Here is a 23,570-nt window from a genome sequence, read left to right on the forward strand (position 1 = left end):
ACGAATAAACCCCAAGACAAACAAGTGACACACAATACAGTTGTTCACCACCCCCTGTCCAGTCCCCAAGTAGAGCTTGGTGCCTTCCAGCTGATCAGGATATAAACTCTCCCCGTATCATATATTTACACTGGGCATGATGCTCTATGGTGTGAAATATTCCTTTGGGCAGTTTGGGTCAGCTGTCCTGGCCGTGCTTCCTTCCAGCTTCTTGTGCACCTCCTGACTGGCAGAGTGCAGTAAACTGAGAAATCCTGGATTTAAGGTAAGCATTGCTCAGTAACAACCAAATCATCAGTGTGTTACCACCATTATTCTCACACTACATCCAGAACACAGCACTGCATCAGCTACTAGGAAGAAAATTAACTCTCCACCAACCAAACTCAGGATATGCATTCATTTAAGCACCCAGTTTGAGCCCACTTGTACAGAACTCAACAAGCCATCTAGCTGAATTATAGTGGTTTGGACCCTTTATGGTACTTTTGTCATTTTCAATGAACAATGTCATTACTATTGCCTGCTTTAATGTTAAAAATATATTTAGGGTTACACCCATGGAATTCCAGGGTAATTCAGAATTGTTTCAATTCTATGGTAGAAAATAAACGTCACCAAAGTGAGGGGAACTACAAGTTCATCTAGCAAGGTTTTGTAAAACTCTACAGTAATACTTCTCTTTTGGTGCTATTTCATATCCACAAGTATGGAAAGAAACCTTGAGGCAGGACCAAAGAAGTTTAGCAGAAACTTTTTGTTTATGAGGCCCTTACATTCACTGTCATGTACACTAACCTCTAGTGACAAACAAACCAAAAACACAACTGGTAAAGAAAAAACACAAAGAATTGTATCACATTATAGTCCATGAGTCCAGTGAATTTCATGCATTTAGTTTCTATTACCTGTTCATAAATGCAATATTTTAATTTTCATTCCTCTCCTGTGAATTCTAAAGCAGAATTGCTTTTTAATGAAAACAAATCATTATCTAACAGAGGACCTAATGCAGAAGTTAACTAAGGACTGACACCTGCAGATAAGCAACAAATGCAGAGTACAGAGATCAAACCCCATATAATTCAGACATCAGGTGAGTTTAGCTAGACAATTCAGAGAGGGAACAGGTGACAGAAATACAGGCTCACATATCAGCCTCATAGAGGGCATCTTAAATAAGTTTTTTGGGCACACTGATCTTAACTGTGGAACTTGCTTTTCGTTTTCATCAGAACAGACTAAATGAAAGCAAAGATGAATACAGTAGCCAAGTTGTGCCACAACAGAAATATAAATCAACATATTTGTACATATATCCTTTCTGTGCATACAATACACAACACAAAAGTTCATTTTTTATTCAAAAACGGACATTTGACAAGTTTTTTAAAAATAACATAGAAACTACATTTCACCATTCTCTCAAATCAAAAGTATATCCTTAGGCTGCAAACTGTTCATTTTACTGGACAGACCTTAAAAGGATATTTGATCTGAAAAGTGCTGCAGAAGTAAGGCATTGATATTGAATCAGGTAGAAATATGTAGTGCATGTACATTGGCTTGGGCAATTTTCCTTATTTTTTAACAACAAACCTGCAGGACCACCTATGTGAGAGAGAACTGATGGCAATTGCATCAGAAACAGGCAAGTACAGGCTATGTAAGGTGTCTCATACTGGTACACATAATACACTCTTTCCTGTTGAACCCATCAGATGTTTCAACTACTAGTAAAGCTAGAGTTTGACCTGTATTAAAAATCACCTGAGAATTCACTGTAACTCTTTGGTGCCTCTGACGTCCCCACTATGGAGTTTTCTTGGGAACATTAAAAAATGGCACCAGCATTTTACAACAGCACACCCTAGGTGGACATACACCAAAGTAATTTCAGTTCCCAAGCTTCTGGCATAATGTTTGTTTTTTACATGAATTAGAATATTGTAGTGATCTTCAAATCAGTCAATTCATGTCAGTGTTTAATATATCACTGTCTGAAAAGCGTAAAGGTTTGTGACCAAAGCCTTGGTTCATTTTGGCTGAATCTTCAGCTTTGTTCTACACCATAAGATCTCGGTGTCTTCTTTCAGAGATCTGTCTTGCCCTCGTAATGACACGTACAAGCAGCTCTCTGGCTATCCAGGTATGGCTTGCATCCTAAATGTATAACTGCATCAAACAGCAGCTGAACAGTTGATTCACAAGCTGCAAGCAAAGAAGAGTTCAGTTAAAAGTATTCTTTGAGTGGAATATGAAACTAACAAGAGAAAACACTGGTAAACTGAGAATGACTCCAAGAAAGAAGCAATGTTCTCTGGGCACAGCAAACAGATTGTCAAATGAAAGACTGAACCAACACTGAGTCATTTAAGTTTTGAGTAAAGATTTATATGCCAAACAAAATGAAAATTCATTGCATATGGAATGTTATCTGTGTTGGAAACATACTGAGTCTTGGAAAATGAAAGAGCTGGTTTAACTCCTCACTCTTTGCATCCCAGTTTATGCAGAGGTTGTTATCTTTAACGTCAGCTCAACAGAATTGAACAAATAATCACCAGTTCTGTCACTAAAGACTAACTGACAATTTATTTACAGTTGTTATTATTTATTTATTAAATAAATTTGAGAAGTTCAAATTATTATTTATTTATTAAATAAATTTGAGAAGTTCAAACACAAGGTAGTTCTAAAAACCTACTACTCTCAGTGGGAGTATTTACTGTGCAAGTGATATTGTCCAAGTTAAGTGGTTATGTCATGTACCCATCAGATGCAGGCCAACAACCAGAAGAAATACCATATGAGCTGTTACTAAGAAACCTAACATTTATTCACTAGGGTACAGCATTAACTACTTCCACTATGACAGTATATTATTTTAATACCTTATTTCATAACAGGGAAATATTCTGTATTTTCCTACAGTTTACCAGCAATCACACATAGAAATTAAGAAATCACCCAGCAGAACAGACATGTTACAGCTATGTTACAGTAAATGCAAGAATTATACATGCATTCTGTTCAAGTTGTATTCCCATATTCATACTCCCAAATGGGCAGCATTATTTCTTCCCCTAGAGTTAAAACTAACCTTAACACAAAGTTAGTTTTAACCCTGATCATTTTCCTATGCTGTGTCACTGCTCTGCTGTGCAAGCATGTGGGCTGCACAGCAGAGGGACAGAACAAAGCATCTTTCATCACCTTATGAAAATGTGGCCTTGCTGCACTGCACAAAGATCCTTTGCCAAGTTAAGCTCGAGTTAAACTTGAAAAAAAAATAAAGGTTTTTTCACCCTTACCCTGGACACTCTCTGAGATTCCAAGCGTTTTCTGCACATCTCTGCAAATTTTTGAGAGGCAGGTCTGAAACTGCTCATCACAGTCATTTTTTTTATTGCCACATGTATCATAGCATCTGTCATGGTGATTACAGCACCTTGTCATTGAAGGGATGCCGATGTCAAACTGTGAAGGAAACACGCACACACCTCCATTGGTATTGCAGTATAAGGAAAAAAGAGCCCATGGACACACTGTAACCATTAGAAATTAAAAACTAATGTGATGGGTTGAGATAAAGACAGCTTAATAGATGAATAAAAGAAAACAAGAATGTCCCAAAATAAGCAGTGCAAAAATCACTCACCACACTTCAGAGCAGAGGGGATGCCAAGCTGGTCTCTGAGCAACAGCCACCTGGAAGTCATACACAGCTCTACCATCACCCCCTCCCCACCTTCTCCTGCTGTTTTTATTGCGGAGCACCACGATATAGGATGGAATATCCCTCTGCTCAGTGTGGGTCTGCTGCCCCAGCTCTGTCCCCACCCAGCCTCTTGCTAAGCCCCAGCCAACTCTGAGGTGGTGGACAGGCAGAGTAGGGAAAAAAGAGAAAGTCCCAGAGCTGGAGGACAACAAGCTAACTCCTATTTTCTTCCTGCTGTCTCAAATAGACAGCAGGAGTCATAGCCAAACCCTCCACTCTCATATGGCTATAGCTGCAGTTATTCAATGCTTTCAATTCTGTGCAAGCAAAATGCTAAACCAAACACTCAAAATCAAAGAAATTTGTAATCATTACATTTTATGCTTGTAGTTTTTGAAAATGTTTATGCTGTGTTCTTTTAATATACTAACACTTCCCATATTGTTCTTACCAGAGCACATAAGTGGTAAGAGCTGATAAAAACAAGGACCTTGTATATGCATGCTGTCTCAGAAGGGATGGAAAAAATCATCTACACTGAGAAAAGCTGATGTGTGAAAGACACACAAAGAAGCCCCAAAATGGAAATACTTACCTGAACTCCAAATAGAGGGGATCCACAGCCATTTGGTGGTGATGGTTTATATCCACAGCGAGGAACGGGCCTTGATCCTGAAAAAGGTAATTTGTCATGTCTCAAATAGATATTTTTGCACAGGATTTTAGTAGTTTTAAAACTCATCACGGACATTTGTTTGGCTCAAGACAGTATCAGTTATATTTTCAACTTAAAAACATATATTTAGGCACCTGCATATCAACAATTCTTTCCATATTACAACTTCGGGGTATTGAGCAATATTTTTTTGAGGACAAGGCACCTGAGCAAGTGTCAGTGTTTGCTTTCTAAGTTAAAAAAAATACTAAAATCAATGTGTTGGTTAAGTATGCAATATATAGAAGTATATTAACAGAACTTTAGTGTAAGTTCATTAATACTTCTACGCTTTACATGCAGTCAACAGTAGTTCTCTGATTTTTTTATCTTAACTGGGATGAAACATAATTTTTATTTCTACAGCTGCAACATTAACAAAGTTTGAATTACTAGAGACTGCTAAACTCCCATCTCCCTGAACACTCACAGCAAACCAAGGAATTCTCCATCCCAAGTTAAGAAAGACTGCGGAGTTAATTTGAAAAATGACTCTCCAGCCCATTTCAGTATTGGAAACAATCTGAGGCCACAATTAAAAGTAATGATGAGGAAAAAAACCACATTTGAAAGATGCATATTTTAGTACAGAGTGTAAATATGACAGTGTTCTGGCCACTCTTGTGGAGCCAGCCCGGGTGTCACCATCAGACTGATTTCCTGACTTGACAAATAATCCAACAGGGTAAACTGGAGTGATGTGATTCCACCACGGCAGGCTACGTGAGCCTGCCACTTTGGGGTGCTCTGGAAGCGGCAGTGAAAGGCCTGGAAAGAAATCCCGTTTGTGGAGCGCTGCCTGCCCGGCCCCCGGGATGGGCACGGCACGGCACGGCTCAGCTTGGAAGGCACCGCAGTCACTCACCTGGGCCAAACGCTCTGCTCAAGCAGGCTCATCCTAGTAATAATTGTCTAATAATGATGACGATAATAATAGTAACCATCATCATCGACCAGGTCATGCCAACTTGAGCTGCCTCAATTATCGTTCAGGTAAATGAGGCAGCTGAAATGCAGGGAAGAAAGAAGCACAGATGTCCTCTGCTGGTAGCAGCAGGATACACAAATAGCAGGATACATTCCTTCCACTGGCAAACGCGGCTGCCATTAAATTTGTTATTCAAGCGTGACTTCAAACAACATATTCCACAGCACAAGTTTAAGCTTTTCTGTCCCAAACCGAAATGCTCAGGACTGCTGGTAAATAACCAGCCGGGAGGGAGCAATTCTTCCCACTCCAGGGTGTTTTCATGTACATATCAGCTACATATTTGACAGCAATAAGCCCTTCTCCAAGGCAAGGAGCTATTTAAAAAAAATGAAAGGAGCTGTTTAAAAGTCGCAATAAGAGAACTGCTCGCGTGTATACATGCTCCCTACACGTTACACACGTGTTTAAACACACATACACGTGTAAGAGCCTGCTTGCCGAGGCTCACACAAGTATTTCTAGGTAGGTAGGTCGGTAAGAACTCGTCGGCGAGGTGTGCCCCGGGAGCGGCGCTGGGCGGGAGCGCAGCCCCGGCCGCCCTGCCCGGGACAAGGGTCGCGCCGCCAGCCCCGCTCACCATCGCTGCACTTGTACTGGCAGAGCCCGTCCTCGCCGCCCAGCAGGTCGAGGGCCGCGTTCAGGTACATGTCGATCTTGTGCACGCCATTGCGGATCGTCTTCAGCGTCATCCGCCAGTCCGGGGTCTGCGGCGCCTCCTGGCCCCGCGCCGGCCGCCAGGCGCAGCCCGCCACCAGCAGCAGCGGCAGCAGCAGCGGGGGCAGCAGCCGCAGCCGGGCCGGGGCCATGCCGACCCGCTAAGCCACCACCTTCTCCTCCGCCGCCCGGCCGGCCCGGCCCGCAGCCACCGCCACCGCCGCCGCCATGGTCCCCGCGGCCCCGCCCGTGCGCCCGCCCGCCGGGAGGGACGGCCCGGCCCGGCCCGCCCGCCTCATGACAGCGCCGCGGCCCGCTCCGTGTCACTTCTGCCCTGCGTCCTCCGCCGTGTCCCCTGTGCCGTGTCACCTGTGCCCTGTCCCTTCTGCCGTGTCACCTGTGCCCTGTTCCCTCCGCCGTGTCCCCTCTGCCGTGCGCGGCCTTCCCGAGCTGGGCAGCCCCAAGCGGGGCCTGCCCCGGTACCTCGGTGCCGGCTGAGCAGGGCCCCCGGAGGTACCGAATTCTGTGATGGTGTTGGGTGGGAAGGAAACCGAGCCGGTCGTGTAATTGAATAGTAATTTGATATAAAAAAATACAGTTTAGTAAAAGAATATAATTTAATAAAAAAATTACAATTTATATATATATATAATCTGCCAATAATTAAGCATGATTAAAGCGTAAGCAAAACAGACTGCGGTATGGGGAGGGCTTATCACCCCACCTCACGTACAAAACCGACTGGGGTACGGAGGGGGTTCCCCACCCTGCCTCATGTACAAAACAAAGCACTTCAAGCTAAACTTATATACTGTATGCTTATACATATTCATTAATGTTTCCCATAAGTTTCCTCCTATTTCAGATTTTTCTGACTATACGTCACTATTCCTTACGGTGCATGACTCACTTGTTGTTAGGAGGTCTTCAGTCTTCTTTTGGTGGTCTTTTGGCAAAGGCTTCTCCTCTTCCTCGTTGTCCTTTGCATTACCTTACAGGTTTGCGTGTGCATACTAAGCCTTGTGTTATGTTAGTCTACTAATTATGTCTTATATTTACTGGTTTTTAGGCCCAATGCCTAAAGTCGCTCTAATTTTGTCCATCTCAAGGCTGTTTTGGTCTTGAGACACCACTTATCTTCTAAACTACATCCTGTACCTCAATTATAATGTGTAACATCTGTAAAGGGGTGCATCTACCTTATAACACTGATTCTTCATAGTTTCTAATAATAACTTTAATAACAGCTACAATTTAGTTAGCACAAATCAATTCCATTTATTACAGTCTGTTAAATGATGAAAGTCTTGATTTGTTCAAAAGAAAAATAAGATCAAAATGAACTTGCTTACTAAGCACCGTGTTTGGTTTTCAGAATTTAAAAAAAAAAAAATTATATCTAAATGCTAAATGTGCTTCACAGGTGAACTGAATTGGAACCACAAAGAGAAAACGGGTGTTTATGCTGAAAATTGTTTTAATTTTTGTAATGAAAGCTCTGATTGATGTTGTGTGGAATCTCTCAGAAAACAGTCATATTTGGCTTCAGGGCAAAAGTTAATTGTGAAGAGGAACAGGAATGCAAAGAGAACAAGAAACTTTCAGAACAGACAGAGCATAAAGACCCATATTCTACTGTTTTGTTGGATTTTTTTATTTGCAACCTTAGCATTTAATAATTATGTGTAGGTAACTAATGAAATTGATGGGAAAAGTTCTTCACAGAAAAATTAAGCCAAACAAAAGAGGGAGCTCTTTGTACACCTGTCCAGCTTTTTCCTATTTAGGACTTCTTTACCAAGATTCTAATCCAGCAAAATAATTTCTGTGTAGGAATATACTTAAATGCTTTCCTAAATAGAAAACCTTGTTGAGGGTGTGTGTGTGTTTGTCAAGAGAATTAATACCCTTACTTATTTTGGTGACTGATGGTGTCTTTACATGACAAAGTCATGCTGATGTGGGGTTTTTACAAGTCTGGAAGATGAAGAAAAGTCAATGAAAATGCAAAAATTATTGTTGTCTGTCTGTAGTGAATTATAGAAGAGAAAGCACCACAACTGTGTTGTGTGAACATATGCCATTTATTCAGTGGGATAATTAATTTAGAGGAATAAAATAAAATAGATATTAAAAGTATTTGTCATCAGAATATAGTGAAAAATGTTCTACAGCTACTGATCATTTTCATACAACTGGCTGCAGCTGTGTGAGTTTTGTGTTGAGGGTACCAATCCACAAATCAAATTATACTGCTTCAAAAAGGATTTGTGCACGCTTTTTGTGATCAGCTCTTGCTGAATGTGAAAGTATTATGTATACACTGATGTTTTCTTCAGCAAGAAGTCTAACTTTGTATCTGCTACTTGGTTTTGTAGAATTAAATCTGTGCATAAGGTATTGTCTTTTTATATATTTATATTGCTATATAAAATGTATGTGTATAAGAATACATATGCACATACAGTGTGACCATGTGTAGAGTAAAATTCTACTTGGTGTTGAGAATTTGTTGGATACCTGAAATATATACACATACACAGAGATCTTAAGATGGAAAGATGCTTTTGATTTAAGTTGAAGATCTAAAATTCCCTTGTTGTTTGTGACCAGCTGCTGTTAAATTAATAAAACTTAAGAGCTACAAAAATTGCCTCAGGCTAGATGATCAGAGGGTGTATATTAACTAGATATGAATTGTCTGAGTTTGTAGCTCAAAAACTGCCAAACAGATTTATTATTTGAGTAATTGTTGCATTACAACAAACCTCAAGTTCATGGCCAATCTGTTGATTAATAGATGATCTGAAGTATACTCCTGCAATAAGCCTGAGGAATCAAGTGCCAAGTCAGGCAGCCTGCTGAGGGTTTCTGGTGACTTTAGACCCCGAGATGATGTAAGTTCTTTAAAGCAGGCTGGCTGTTGTCCTTTCTGTGAAGTTCACATATTGCCAGTGCAGTAACTTTCCAACAATTGCTTCCAGTATCATTATCCCTTTTAGCTAAACAAACAATGGCAACTGAAATGCAGTGAGAAAAGTGGAAAAAAAACCAAGATTACAAGAAAAAAAAATTTTAACATCTGCTTTTATTAGAGACCTCTTGTGGTTGACTTGTGCCTGTAAAATCCTTTTCCCACAGGATCTGCAAAAATGTGGTATTCATAGAGTGCTAAGAATTTTCAAAATACATTCTTTGAAGATTTGTACTGATTGTTGCTAAGTTACATGACATCTGATTGTGGAAAAGGACTATTTTTGCATAGGTGATATGAAGGAATCATTTCATTTCCCAAGCTTCAGATATTGTACCGTGAAATGAGACCTCTTGTCACATAGTGGCTAATCCAGTCGTAATAGCTGGCAACTTGTGTGTACACGCCAGGGTGACGAGACTCCCCACAGCTCTCACCCCAGCTCACAATGCCCCAGACGTAGGCCACATTTTCTGCATCAAAGCAGACCAGGGGGCCTCCTGAATCACCTTTACAGCTGTCTGTGGAGCCATCATAAGTACCTGAAGTGGAAATAAAAAGCAAAAGTAAGTTAAGGTACAAGCTGGCACACAAGGCAGAGAAATTTTTCAGGTCTCCGTCGTTTCCTGACAGGTGTTTGCGTAATTGTCACCAATAAAGAAGATTTTGAACCTCTTCAAGTTCTGTTACTTCTCATTTCAACTGCAGGGCCTCTCTTTATACTTGTGGCTGGCCCAAATTCTCATTTGCTTTTTCATCAGTCTTGTTCTTGCAGTGCAATAGAAAAGAATTCAGCCACATTCCCTACTATAAAAAGTAGCCCATAAAAATGGAACAAGGTATAAAGATTTGTAGACTGCTTCCTTTGGAAGTGAAGATACCACAATGTGTGTACACCTCTGTGTCTGCCTCTGGTGTCCTCTCTACCCCAAAATCCATTGTCCAGTTTCATCTGTACAAATATTTTCTGTATTATTTTATGGAAACAGATGGGCAAGTACAAGAAGGAGAGCACATGATTCCTGGGATGGGAAGGAGAACAACTGTCTCTAAGTGTCCCCACTGCACAGTTGGTCTCGATGAGGACCTTTAGCAACACCAGTTGCTCAAACACAGTGTTCGTGAAAAAAATGAATCAAGATGGATGTGATATAAACAGAAATGCTGCTACAGAGCTAGAATATGGTTTTTTTCCTATATACTCAGTAAAAGTTTATTTATTTCTAACCTTCTTACTACACTTTTCTGATTGGCTGACTGTCCTAGTGTGAAGGAGACCATGCAAAGCATGAGTTCCCAAGCTTTTAAAATGTGACCTCTTTCTTGAGTGTGTACCATGCTGAGAATGAATTATGTGAATTTTTCAGTGTTAGGATTATTAATCCTATGAAACAAGATATTATTGCCTTTAATTTGTTTAATTAATACTTGCTTGTATTACTAACTCCTGTGAACACCAGTCCTTAATTTTAATGATTTTATTTGCATCAGGGAGAGGATGTTAACCCCAGATATCCCCTTCCTGAATGTGTGTCATGTGGTAAAGTATAATCACTTGAAATATATTGAAGAAAAGGGAGATGAGTTACAAAACTGGTGCACTAAATAAACCCAGTATCTTACAGATGACATCCTGAATTTATCACAAATTATTTCACTTTTATATCTGGTTTTAATTTTCTTGTTGAGTAGATTGTTTAAAGATTGCCTCTACTTTTTGATTTAACAAGCAGTTGAAATCATCTGCCCTCTAAATTGAATACTCAGTGCTCCTTTAGTCATGTATTTGTGAGAAGCAAAAAATGTGTATTCAAAATCCTCATTTTAATAGTAGGAGGGACAACCAGTTTCCTGGATAGACTAATCTAAGTTTGAAAAGTTAATTGTATTTTCCTGGCATGCAGTGTGGTAGAGACAAATGAAGGTCTTAAACAGATTAGGAGTTATATTCTAGGCAACAGGGCTGTGTGTTCTAGGACAGGCATTTGCTTAAAAATGTTGCTGAATCAGAATCAAATATAGTAAAGGTAGGAGGTTCAGTAGGCTGTAATGTGCTTGTCTGATTAGAAAAGGTAACTCAAATTACATGCAAAAATTTGCCCAAATAATTGTAGAATCTCATCATGCTGTCATCTGAACTCTGTTTACAAATAGGTGCATAGCAGTGGATGCCACAGGCTCCAGTGGCTGGCATTTAGCCAACAGCAATACTGTGATAGTTGGTTTATTGCCCTTCTTAAGTCTAGAAGATTCCCAGCCAGTATGTCTGGTCTAAACTAAGAGCTTGATGGTAGAGAAATTATAGTAAGAAAATTGATGCTTACCTGCACATGCCATTTTTTTTAAAAATCGTCCTGGATACAATTCAGAGCAATTGTGAAATAAATCAACACTTCCCCACTTGAGGATATATGTTCTTTTGAATTCTAGAATAAAAAAGTATTTTCAAAATTTAAAATGGCAAGTACACATTAGGCACATTTAATATAATAATTTGAAAATGAGTTATTTACTTATTTACAGAATATCTTCTTCAGTATTATAAACCAGAAATCTTAAACTGCCACTAATATTTACCCCATGTGAATTACAGTGCATTGGCCATGTATTTCAAAATAAAAGCAGAGTGGTTTAATTGCAGGTTAAACTTTCAGTACTTTGATTTAGTGACGTTTTCACCCTTTCCATTTCCTTGCATTCCTCAGGGGTTTTTTCATGTGTTTTCCATATCAAGGTTTCCAGGCACTTGGAAACGTGTACGTGGCTTTTTGTGAACTGGAGATGTGGTTGTGATTCCTCCTTATTACCCTTTTTTCCATCTCTGCTCTGTCTTTATGGAGCAGGTACTGAAGATAGGGGTGAGCTATGTATTCACAGGTCTAAAGAGATCCTCTGTTTTGTTCTCTGTCTGCTAGCAATTCCCAACTTTGCATTTCCTGGGTGGATGCTACTGAGTATGGAGAGGAGAAACCTCACAACCAGTATGTGGTAGCTCCAACACCAGGCTGTAACACTGTGATACAAAGCAAATGCTTCCCAAATCTTTGAAAGCATGATTATATTTGGCTTATCTGTCTCTGTGCAAGCTTCTCTGGGCTGAACCCAAACATGGCAGAGACAGGATGTGCTGAGTTTCATGACTGCTGGCTATAGCTCACATCCTGTTGTGACAGAGGACAGGCTGTGACTATGGGCCCCTGTGAGCTACCAAACAATGTGTTACATGTTGTTAACAGGTCTCCACAGCTGATAGAATGATTAGATGGACAGAAGGAAAATATCTTACTTTCAGGGCAGTTTTCATCCAGGTGCGTCCTCCATATCAATCTACAAAGTGGCTGAAACAGCAGAGGAAGCAGTACAGAAAAGAGAACCCAACAGTGATACTGAGTGCCAAACCACAGGCTACATTTTCTGTACTCAGCACTGAGTGCTTTGTGCACAACTGTTCTTCAGCCTTTCCAAAATAAAAGCTCACCACAATTAGAAAATGAGTTATACAAATAATGCATTCCTGAAGCAAGCACCAAGGCAAATACCTTTCTCTAGTCCCCATCCAGAAATCTTGCATCTGTCACCAGTCTTAAACATATACTCTGACCAGGGGACACAGGCAGGTATGCTGGTGTCTTCCAGGGAGCATTCACTGTGCCCAGAACCTTTCAGCTCCAGCAGAGCAATGTCATTTTCATAAGTTGATGCATTGTAGTTTTCATGAATTATCACTTGATTTACTTTGAAAGTATTTATCTCTTTCTCGTACAGTACTGTGCTCAACATTCCAACCCAGACACGGTAGAGATGGGCTCGATTTGCCCTGGAAAAAGACAGCAAAATAAACACAAGCCTTACATTTCAACTGGTTTAAAACTATTTCATTTTATGAAAGTTTCCACAGAATAAAGATCCACATTAGATACATATATTTTCTTTCTAGACTTAATTGCCCAGGTTTTTCTGAAGTGTAGCAAATTCAAGGCAGATGACACATGCTGAGTACTGCAACTAATACAGAAAATGATTTTAAAGCCAGGCTCTGTTTAGTGTTGTGACAAAGAGAAAATAGATGTTTATGCTGCTCTGATAAAAGAGTGAGCAGATGTGGATGGGACTGGCAAATCTTATGTGTCTGCTCTTGGCTTGTTCTGGGTAATATATGACTCCAAGGACATTCATTCTCTGGGAACAGATGCTAGACTTCCACAAGGTAGAGATGAAGAGGTCCCTTGTATTTAATTTCAAGCAGAGTGGTTACAATGAACATCTCCTGCCCGCTGCTATCTGAGTGAAGTATGCCATACCTCTTCAAACTCATTGTTACTTTTTATCTTTCTATTCACTGCCAAAACACTCTGTTTTCTCTGATTTTATCTCATCATTAATGTGGGTGAGTCAGTGTTTTAAACTGTTCTATTCAACAGACAAATAGAAATTAACAAACAGGTAGCTAAGAAGGGCAGTAATATCCAAATCAATCTTTCTGCCTTGCAGCAAGAAAATGATTTCAGAATTAGTTGTTTTTACCTGACACAGTGAGCAGCAGTCAGAACCCAACAGCCACCAATATAAACCCCTCCACAGTGCACTGCTGGACTTTCATTGCTGATGTCTTTAATTGCCACTTGCCAAGGAAATTCACCCTATTCAATCAACAAACAGAAATAATGAGAAATCATTACAGTTGTACAGCTTCTAGTGCATAAATGGAAAAACATCTCTTGGTATCACCTAATCTCCTTGACTATGTCTGATTTTAATAAAAGATCTGCCATCCAGAAGTTGTAAATTGGGCTCCATCAGATATAATGGATATATATATGAAAATTCAGTTAATTTTATTCAGTCTTCTGACTTCGTGCAACGCGTCCTTCCCTACAGCTTTCAGTCATGAAACCCCTTGTAGTCAGAAAAACAGATGGAGGATCTTACCTGGTTTGAGTACATTTTTGCTGTATTCCGTTTCAAAGACACAAATTTTAATTCAATTTTTTCAGAATTGTTATTTTTGGCTATACTATTCATTATTTTTCTGAGTAAGTTTCAGTATCTACTTGTACCTCAATGTTTAATTTTGTAACTCCATATTTTACTTTATAAATTGTCCTTCTCTTTACTTTCATTCAGTGCAATGCCACCACTGCTGCAAAACATGATATAAGCATTGTAGCTGATTTTGTTATTTCCATAACTTTAACAAAAGGCAAATAATGCCCATTTAAATCAATGCTGAATGAACTCATATCTGGTAAGGTTATTTTGTTACCTTTCTTGCAATCTCTCCACCTACGATTCTTTTCTGTCGAGTTAGCGTGTGATTCCTAACACCGCAGTGCACTTGGGGAAGGAGCGTCTTTATCATTTTTCTTTCTTTAACAAAAAGGAAAAACGTATTTCAGAGTTCAAGTATACATTCTTACTAAAATTTGAGTGCTGTGAATATGCCAGTAGCTGAAATAGCAAGAAAACAAGGACCAAAAATTTTGGTGCCTGTTTTTGCTTTGAAAATTGCTTGTGTCTTAGCATCACATTACTTCTCTCCATTTTCCAATACCGCTTACATTCAGGCAAATTATTTTAAGGGTGTTCCCCTAGATTTGCTGAGAGTTTACCTCAGCTGAGAGTTTACCAGTTGCCAAAACTTGCAGATGTAGGTCCTCAGCTAGGATGAATTATTATGGCATTCTTGAAATCAGGGAAAAGTGAGACAAGCAGTAAGTCCCAGAGTGTGTATCAATAAATCACAGAGTCAGAATACCTGAGCGTTCTAGATCTGAGCAGCTGGCTGGTAGCTAGACAGGCACTAATAAGAGAGTATGCTGTTGATTTTGGAGGGTTAATTAAACTTACCTTCATCCATGCTGTCCTTTTCAGCACTTTGTTCTTTGCCTGTAGTAGAATAACAAAATATTAAAATTACCTGTAAACATTTACTTGAATATATGCTTGTGTGCTGAGATCGTGGAACACATTTGAAATCCCTAAGGGCGTATTGTTTACATGGAGAGCAATACTTTCCAGCCTGGTGCCTGCTGTTTCCTTTTCTGCTAGGCACTGTTTGGCTGCCTCAACCTACAAATGACCAACAGCCAGCAGATACTGATTTATAACTACACAACATCTACTTGCTCCCCAAGCCTAGGCAGCCCTTCTGCTAGGAAACCCTGAGAAATGGCCCTTGGTTTGTTTCTGATCTCTGGGGAGATGTCCCATTCTCCTCCACCAGAAACAACTGAAATTTCACCTCCTGCCCCATCAACAATTTGAAACTTTCTAAAACCCAAAGGAGCATTAAGTAATAGGTTTATTTGGTTTTTTTTCCCCCCAGTATAGATTATGCTGTTGGGCACTGTGTGCCTTCTTTAATAGGGTAAGGGAGGATATTCAACATGAGAGGTAAATGAAATGCTTGCTGAATCTGGTTTGTCAGCTTTTATGCAAACAAAGTGCCCATTGAATTTGGTCCCTAAACAGGGGCTGAGCATTTTGTCTGTTCTCGTGTCACTGACAGTAATGTTTACATTTAGAGTTCAGTTTACCTGTACTAATTACCATTTACCAATAGTTTTTACTTTTTTGGCCTTAGCCTTTGTCTCTTTTGAGAGCGAGGAAAACATTCTAATTTTCAAACAAAACATAATCTTCAACAGCAGAATCACTATACTGACAAACTAGTTCCTCATTTGTGAGTATTCTTGCTTGCCCTCTCTAGTCTTTCTTAGGGGATACCAGTTTGATAGCTGGCTACATAAACAGAAGACATAATCTGCCTTTAGCTTCCCAAAACACCATCTGTTTCTTCCTCCCTTTAGTTTTCTTGTCATGCCTTTCCAGAAAGAAAGGAAAGAAAATTCTATGATCTTTTCCTCCTACTATGCATAACATTGGAAGACTGATTCTTGCATAATGAATAAAATAATAATATGCATTGTGTAGCCTCTAGTTAAAAATGAGCTGAATGAAACAACAACATCTTTCAGAAGAAAACCTGCACAGAGCTGTCCAGCTTCATCCTCTCCTGTAAGGCAGTCGATTTCTTTGTTGCAGACATTCTTATTTGGAATACAGATATTTGACCGACAGTGGAAACTGTTGTCTCTGCACTCTGTAACACAGGAGAATTTCACATGTAAATCACAGGATCATTTGGTTCAGCAACCTCACTCGGTCAGAGAGCTTTTTAAAATGTAAACCAAATGTATACCCATATTACAGGGGACTTGGCATTACAAAAGCAGGCTCTGTGCATGTAAACAAAATGAATACTTGGCCTTCCTCACTTCAAAATCTTGAAGTTATAATACTTGAAAAATGTGGATCTCTGTTACCACTGCAGTAGTGTACTGCTAGACTTGGTGTCACTCCATACCACTTTCATCCATAACATCTCCAATTTTGCCAGCATTACTGATCACCTCAAATGAGGAACTGATGATGCTTGTGCCAAATCCCACCCCCACCAAACCAGAGACCAAGCTGGTTTTTGGCTGAATGAGCTAAATGCCTAGAGGCAGGGTTAGGAATCAAGAGTCCTGATAGGAAAACACTGGATGTAATAACCTACATCTTCTAAAATTCTTGGTTATATGAAAAAGTATTATGAACCTGAGACCTCCTTCCTTTTAAATTTTGTGATCCCTTTGAATGTTGTCAAAAGCAAAGCAATGCTTGAATTCATGGCAGGATCTTTTTAACTAATTTAAAATCTTACGTCAATCTACTATTTAAGATATTCACCTTTAATAGAAAATAAGGTAGTTCTCTAAAAGTATCCAGATATCCCAAGATGATCCAAAGAACACTGAACTCAGTTGAAATACTTACTTTGATTTCAGAAAGCATTGTTTTCAGTCCATTCAGCTGAAACAGCACTATTTTTGTCACTTGGAATCCAAATACATGTCCACTAAATATATGAAATCACAGGTATTTATTACCTTTTTTCTAGAATTACTATCACCACATTTCCACAATTATCTGATTAAACTGACTTACAATTGTAACACTACAAAATTAAGGTTATGGAGGGATAACGATGGGATTTGTAACCCACATTAGCATTTGGCATCTGGAACCAAAGTTTGAAAGTATTCTCCTGCATTCAGGTCATGCTAGATCCATTCCTCATTTCTAATCAGAATTTTTACAGCTGGAATTGCACATGCTAAAAGAATGCTCATGAATAAGCAGTGTGCCAGGAACTCTTCACGGATGTTCCATGGATGATTTTGCATTAGTAATAAATTCAAGAGAGATCTTACTTTGGTTTAAAGATAGTTCATTGGAAAACCAGTGTCTTTGTTTAATTACTATCAATTTTTTTCCAAGTAAAAGTTTTCATTCTATCAGGACTAATTTTTTGTATCAGCCTCCTAAATGACCTCATTGTATTTGCTCATTCTCTGAAGAAATCCAGATTCTCAAGAGATCACTTGTCTGCTTCAAAATGGTATTTCATTCCTGCTTTTTTGCACTTGCCTATGTATAAATTATGGTAAATAACATAGTGACTTAATGGAAAAGAGAATTTAGCTGTTATATCACTGTAAAATTTTTTTGTGGGTTGATTTCTGCTGAAACTATTTTGAAACACCTGACAAAGGAAATTGTTACCTCTGCAGCAAAGTTCATCACTCAGGTCTCCACAGTCATTGATCCCATCACAGGTTTTATTCAGAGAAATGCACTTCTTGTTGACACAGTGAAACTCCCCATCTGAACAAACTGTGCAGCAAGATGAAAATGAAGTTAGTGTGGAATTGACTGCAGGTTCATAATTGCCCAGGGAAATACTCTGCCTGCATATTTGATTCTGTCAGCAGTTTGGCCTATCAGCAGTAGGTATGCTGGGGCCCAGACAGCTAAATAGGAATCTTTTTTTTATTGTTTTGGTTACCTTTTTCTCAGGGTTTCAGTGTGACCACTCGTTTTCTTCCTCTAAATTCTAGTAGCCTGGCAAAAGGGAACTGAATTTCTTCTAATGAAAGGACTGGTGAGGGCTAAACCAGAAATGATCAGTTCAAACCCACTGTTAAATGATTCAAGGATTAGGACGATGGAGGTCCCCCCTCTAGAAAGAACTCATCAAGAGTCTGTGCATAACTACTTTTGTGAGAAAAAACGAGATGATTCATAGCACTTCTAGTCAGCAACATCTCAGGCCGATGCTCACCAGTACCAAAGAAAGCTCCCTACAGAGAATGAAATGCTGTTAGAATTCTAAACAATGCTTTGATTCCCCTTTTACAGAGAGAAACTGAGGAGACAAGAGACAGCAGTTTCACTCTGTAGTCATGCTTGTCTGGCTGCGGTGCTAATGGTGGGCTAATTGATGTCCCTCAAACAGTGAGCACCACATTGACACCTGTCTCCTCTCCAGTTAAGCCAGGAGAGGTAAGATCTGTGGGATACAATATACCTTGGTACCCTTGGAAGGGATGGTGGAACAAACAGAACCATGGGAGAAATAAGTTTTCTTTGGGGAAATATCTATAAAAATACTTCAGGATCAACAGTGCTTTTTCAAAACTCAAGACTATCTTGACTCCAGATTGCCTCAATTGTCTTAAAGTCTGCAAAAGGATTATTTAAAATAATCAAAAGGCTTCAGTGCAGGTTTTCTGTTGCTGAGAGGTCAGCAAAATGGGTCCTCACTATTTAAAATAAATTTAAAATACAAAACCACCAAATAGATATTAAACTAAAAAGAACTACTAACCTCTGAGATTTTCATGGCACTGCAGGCTAACCAGTCCCTCATTACTAGCTCTTGGTTTCATCTCTATGTGACATTCAGCAAGACTTGTCTCTAGGCCCCTGCAACTTATTTGCAGACAGTTCAATGAATTTAAGGCAGATCCTGCGGTGTCGAAAGTGGCTTGGTAATACTCAGCACCTCTGTGAAGATAATAACAACAAATTATATAATTTCACAATGGATTGTCCACTGCTTTTATTGATTAGAATTTATATGATTTTCCTCAGAGTCAAATAATTTTGGTCATGGCTACGAAAAAGAGCAGACTTCCCATGGAGTTATCTTGGGTTAAACAGGAGATGTTTGCTTTGGAACAAAAAGTGCTAATTTTTGCAAGCTGCTACGTAGAACTATCCCCAAAATCCGTATGTAGGACTGTGAAAGTCACTGTGTATCAGCATGGATAGAAGGCTCCATATGTAGCAAAACTTGTAAGCTCAGACCTCTATGTCTGTGGACCCGGGTGAGCCATAACTTGGGAGCCATCCTGCATGGTGTCAGCTATCCTAGGTGCCATCAAAGCCAGCGAATACTGAGGAAGCTCAGGCCACTGCAAGGCTGGGATTGATAAACTTTATCCTTCTTGGTTTTACCTGAGCAGTATTTTCCTACAGTGCATGTATCCCCTACCTAAAAGAAATAGGGATCAATTAAATAATTAACTAGAGGGGCTTTCAATGAGACTCCAGGGCTGAGTGCTCTGTCTCAGGGCAAACCCTTCTCTGCTATCTGAAAATCCACTGATCAGGACTAGGAAACACTTGCTTCTCACCTAGAGAGGCACTGCCATATCAGTTTTAGTTTTTTAGGGACATTTTTTTAGGGTTTTTTTTTTCGGTAAGGTTGGGGGGCAACGCTACCTAAGTTAAATTAGTTGTACAGGTGTAAAATTACTATGTACAGGACACAGAGGTAACTTTATGAGGGGCTGAACACGCAGCTCGAGCCATCAGTGTGGTCACAGGAAAAAGAACCAAGCTCCATGTGGCTTCAGCCATCCCTGGAGTCAGAGCAAGCAGTGGCAGCAGGGGCAAGGGGTGAAGGAAAAAAACCCGTGCTCTGCTCCCTGTAAGCCTGGCTAATACAAGTGGCAAAACACAGCTGTACCCTGTTGTCAGTTGTTTTGAGAAACCTTTCTCTGCACACAGATCATTGCTCAGAGCTACCTGGGGATGGTCTCTGCATGCACTTTCCCTATCACAGGCCTGAGAGAACACCTCCACACTGGCCTTCATCTTTATTTTAAAGTAAAACAGTTATAGTTTGTATAGTTGTAGCCTGTAAGAAAACACAGAAATCTTGTTTAGGCTTTCACTCTCAGGTGTCAGTTTAAGAAGTTTTATCAGAATATTGTAGCCAATGTATTGTTCATGAGTTTTCTGTCTTAACTGTTGTTAAGACACTTCTGTAAGCATCACTACTTTTTGAGGTCCCCTGCAGTTATACAGAGAAAAATTCCCCAAACTTACAATTCAAAGCCAAGGTGCCTGCAAGCCACGTTTGCTTCATTCATAGTCCACTCACTACTGCACACAAAACTGTTATCCTTAGGATTCAGGGGTTTTACTCGAAGCAAACGTGAATCTCCATGACCCAGAGAGACTGAAAATGTTTCTTAAAAAATAGAAAAGAGATAAATTAAAAAAAAAAAATCCCCAAACAAAATCATATTATATAGATGTATGTAGTCAAGAGACAGCACAAAAACAAATCAGGACTAATTTTGTATTTACAAAGTTCATATGGAAAGAACAGTAGACTTAGAATAAGATGCTTCAGGTATTATTCCTGAATTTTCCTGAATTTGTGTCTTTGAGCCTGCTAATTTCTCAGAACAAGCCAGTTTAAAGACAAATGAGGGTAACGGGTCCATAAGAGTAATTGAAGATCTACCAAGAACAGGTTGCATTTTAGTATAATGACCTTCTTTAGAGGATTTTTGATAACCAACCAGTAATACTTGTAGTGAGAGGGCCAGATCCTACTTCTACTACCTGTGCAGCAAAATGCCTGCAGCAGTCTGTGTAGCAAAACCAGCAGCAGGGTGACCTGGGCCTGTCAATCACTTCATTTTGTAATGAAAATCAACAGATACTGCCCATTTTCAGTATTTTTCATCTTCTGTTTCATGTTGTTACTAGTTCAAGAAAATGAACAGACTTTCTGAACTGTAAACAGTGTAAGCATCTCCTCAGCTACCCCGATGGATAAAGTTCAGAAGGGAGGTGTTAATACCTTCAGGCAGGCATGTTCCCTTGTGCAGAAACTTTGCTTTGGGTTGTTGACACTCATAGCTCTTTATCTGACAGTAAGTACGGAAGTTCTTTCCACTGGTAGAACAAACTGCAGAGCCATTCTTTGGGCACTGGTAGGGAAGCTTGCAAAGGCATTTTCCCTCCACACATCGTTCCCATGGGTGACAAAAAACTTTTTTACAGGACTTGTGGGTGTACTGGTTGCTTAAGCATTCTTCTATGAGGTAGTTGTCTTGCTCAGCTGGCTGGGCAGGCTTAACCTGTTGAAAGTGGTTTTCCTCAGCATTAGATGCTGCCTTCTCCAAGGCACACAAAAAATAATGAAAGTAAAAGCAAGATTAGGGATTGCACCAAGAGTTTTGCAGATCCCTTCACTGACCTCAGCAAAGTGTCTATTTATAAGCCTTTTCCTATGTAATCAAAAGTTCCTAAATACCATTTGTAGTGTTTATCCCCTTGTCTTACTCAGTTTTTCTGAATTCTTCTTTTCTTTTTGGATCATTTACCCAGTGTGATCTGCAGTCTTACTGATCTCCCACAAACTTTATACTCTTTACTTTTCAAACATCAGCTGAAGTGCACAGTAGATAATAAACATTTTCAAACGCATTGGTTTATAACACAACCCAGCAGTGAGACTGTAAGCAGATTAAAACATAAAGGAATTTAAGCACCAGATAAATAAAAAAATAGCAATTTTGGTTGTGTGGTTTTTGTTTTTTTTTTAAGTTTTGTTTTATTGGACTGGTTGATTTTGGATTTATATATCACCTGTAAATATTTATGAACTACTTACTAGCAAATTAATCTATAATTAATGATTTGTTTTGCAGAGTCCATATGACCACTCAAGTAACAAGTACCTCAAATATCTTAACAACTATCTGAAAGCAATTTGAAAATTAAATGCTCATCCTTATCATTTTTTTCCCTGTATTTTGCACAGCAGTGGATCCGCAGTGGTTGCTGGCCATCACTCTACTGCAGAGACAGATTCTGACCCTCCCTCTGATGGCCTCGGGGTGATTGGCTCTGCACCTGTGCTTGTGCAGTTCTCTGGTGACTCCAGTGCTGGCTGAGGGCTTTTGCTTACAAAGATCTGTAGGGTAGGATGGCTCTTGGAACATGAAAAATATATATGGATGCACTCTGTGCAAAAATGGGAGAAAAACATTAGTCCTCAAATGCGATTTATCAGCTTTGACTGTGTCAACAGAACTGAAGTTTAAAGTTCTCATGAAGAAATCCTGCCCACAGTAAAGTCAGTGAGGATGTAGTTGGGGCAGAATTTAATCCAATACCTCTCCTTTTCACGGTTGTATAATCTTATTAAATTTTTCCTGCTGTTCTCAGGTCAGTAGAATCCAAACTACAAGCCAGATCCGGCTTGGTACAACTCCCATATTGTGCTAGGGGTTCCTCCTCAATGGGAACAACAGGTGCTGATGTTTAGCTCAGAATTTCTCTGAAAGACTTGGGTTGTGCTGAGTGCCCAGCCCAAACTGGCTTTCCTGGACATGTCTGCCCAGAGACAATCTGCAGGAAACCCTCTGGCAGTAGGATAATACCATGCTGCCATACTACAAGACTGCAATCCCATTTCTCAGAAAAGGGAGGTGGGGAAAATCACAGAACCTTTCTGTGGTCAGCCATGCTTGCAAATTTGGTTTGGGATATGATCGTGATTAAAATCTTTTTCAGAAACCTGTTAGCATAAGTCCTAGGTAGAATCAAAACATGAAAGAGAAAAACTTCAGACATTCAGCCTGGACTAAAATAAATGTATGAAAGGAATCTTTTTCCAAAAAAATCAATTTGCTTTGCTTTTGTAACAATAAACTGTTTATTAAACGTTTTTTAAAAAATACTGCTAACACAATAAAACGTATCTTACCTCTGATCCACAAAGACAAAAGAGGCACAAGAAAGTCAAGCAAATTGGGAGCATTCGCATGATGAAATTTTATCTCTCTTCCTAGACAAATTCCTCTGGCTGGGATTCTTTTGACTGTCAGCTGTTAGATTTGTGTTTAATTTTTAACCATTAGAAAAATATTTTGAAGAGCGTTTAGAAATAAAGTACAATACCCTCGACTCTTAACTGATAAATCTGATCTCTTCAAAAGATCCTGCCTTAATTGTTTTTGTCATAAGTGTATGACGAGATAACAGAAGGAAAGCCCTTGAAACAAATGATTAAAATGATTAAAAGGAAGCGGTTGTTGGGGTTACACTTTTCTTTGTGCAGAAGACTCTGACCGATCCACCACACCGGCTCTCCTGATTGCGGCCGTCCATGGCTGTCAGGTTATTGTGAAAAAGCAATGTTGTTATACACGATGTTGTTATACACGATGCTGTTATACACGGTGCTGTTATACACGATGGTGTTATACACGGTGCTGTTATACACGGTGCTGTTATACACGGTGCTGTTATACACGGTGCTGTTATACACGATGGTGTTATACACGATGGTGTTATACACGATGGTGTTATACACGAT

General features: G+C 39.6%; 2 protein-coding genes across 2 annotated transcripts; both read right to left on the reverse strand.

Annotated features, from left to right (window-relative positions):
* Positions 1 to 742: 742 nt before the first annotated feature.
* PLA2G12A (phospholipase A2 group XIIA) lies at positions 743 to 6,312 on the reverse strand. The gene is made up of 4 exons (XM_015625883.2): positions 6,005 to 6,312; positions 4,317 to 4,393; positions 3,315 to 3,480; positions 743 to 2,211 (listed from the first exon to the last, which is right to left on the reverse strand). The coding sequence occupies exons 1-4, from the start codon at positions 6,231 to 6,233 to the stop codon at positions 2,093 to 2,095; spliced, it is 591 nt and encodes a 196-aa protein (XP_015481369.1). The 5' UTR covers positions 6,234 to 6,312; the 3' UTR covers positions 743 to 2,092.
* Positions 6,313 to 9,149: 2,837 nt separating this feature from the next.
* Positions 9,150 to 23,061, reverse strand: CFI (complement factor I). Its single transcript, XM_015625821.3, has 12 exons — positions 22,959 to 23,061; positions 21,045 to 21,324; positions 20,279 to 20,423; positions 18,771 to 18,949; positions 17,666 to 17,776; positions 16,041 to 16,157; positions 14,903 to 14,941; positions 14,319 to 14,422; positions 13,580 to 13,695; positions 12,595 to 12,872; positions 11,380 to 11,481; positions 9,150 to 9,597 (listed from the first exon to the last, which is right to left on the reverse strand). Exons 1-12 carry the CDS (start codon positions 23,016 to 23,018, stop codon positions 9,380 to 9,382), a joined length of 1,749 nt encoding a protein of 582 aa, XP_015481307.1. The 5' UTR covers positions 23,019 to 23,061; the 3' UTR covers positions 9,150 to 9,379.
* Positions 23,062 to 23,570: the final 509 nt, after the last annotated feature.

The sequence above is a fragment of the Parus major genome, chromosome 4, assembly GCF_001522545.3.
Source record: "Parus major isolate Abel chromosome 4, Parus_major1.1, whole genome shotgun sequence".
NCBI classification, from domain to species: domain Eukaryota; kingdom Metazoa; phylum Chordata; class Aves; order Passeriformes; family Paridae; genus Parus; species Parus major.

Bases quoted from the DNA above. Each gene is read 5' to 3' on its own strand.
- PLA2G12A (XM_015625883.2), bottom strand. From the start codon at position 6,233: ATGGCCCCGGCCCGGCTGCGGCTGCTGCCCCCGCTGCTGCTGCCGCTG. The intron at 4,394-6,004 runs GTGAGCGGGGCT...TACCTTTTTCAG, and splicing joins CCAGTACAAGTGCAGCGATG to GATCAAGGCCCGTTCCTCGC. The intron at 2,212-3,314 runs GTAAGGGTGAAA...CTTTGCTTGCAG, and splicing joins AATCTCAGAGAGTGTCCAGG to CTTGTGAATCAACTGTTCAG.
- CFI (XM_015625821.3), bottom strand. From the start codon at position 23,018: ATGCGAATGCTCCCAATTTGCTTGACTTTCTTGTGCCTCTTTTGTCTT. The intron at 18,950-20,278 runs GTAAGTTTGGGG...TTATCTTCACAG, and splicing joins AGGCACCTTGGCTTTGAATT to AGGTGCTGAGTATTACCAAG. The intron at 16,158-17,665 runs GTAACAATTTCC...CCTGTGTTACAG, and splicing joins TGATGAACTTTGCTGCAGAG to AGTGCAGAGACAACAGTTTC.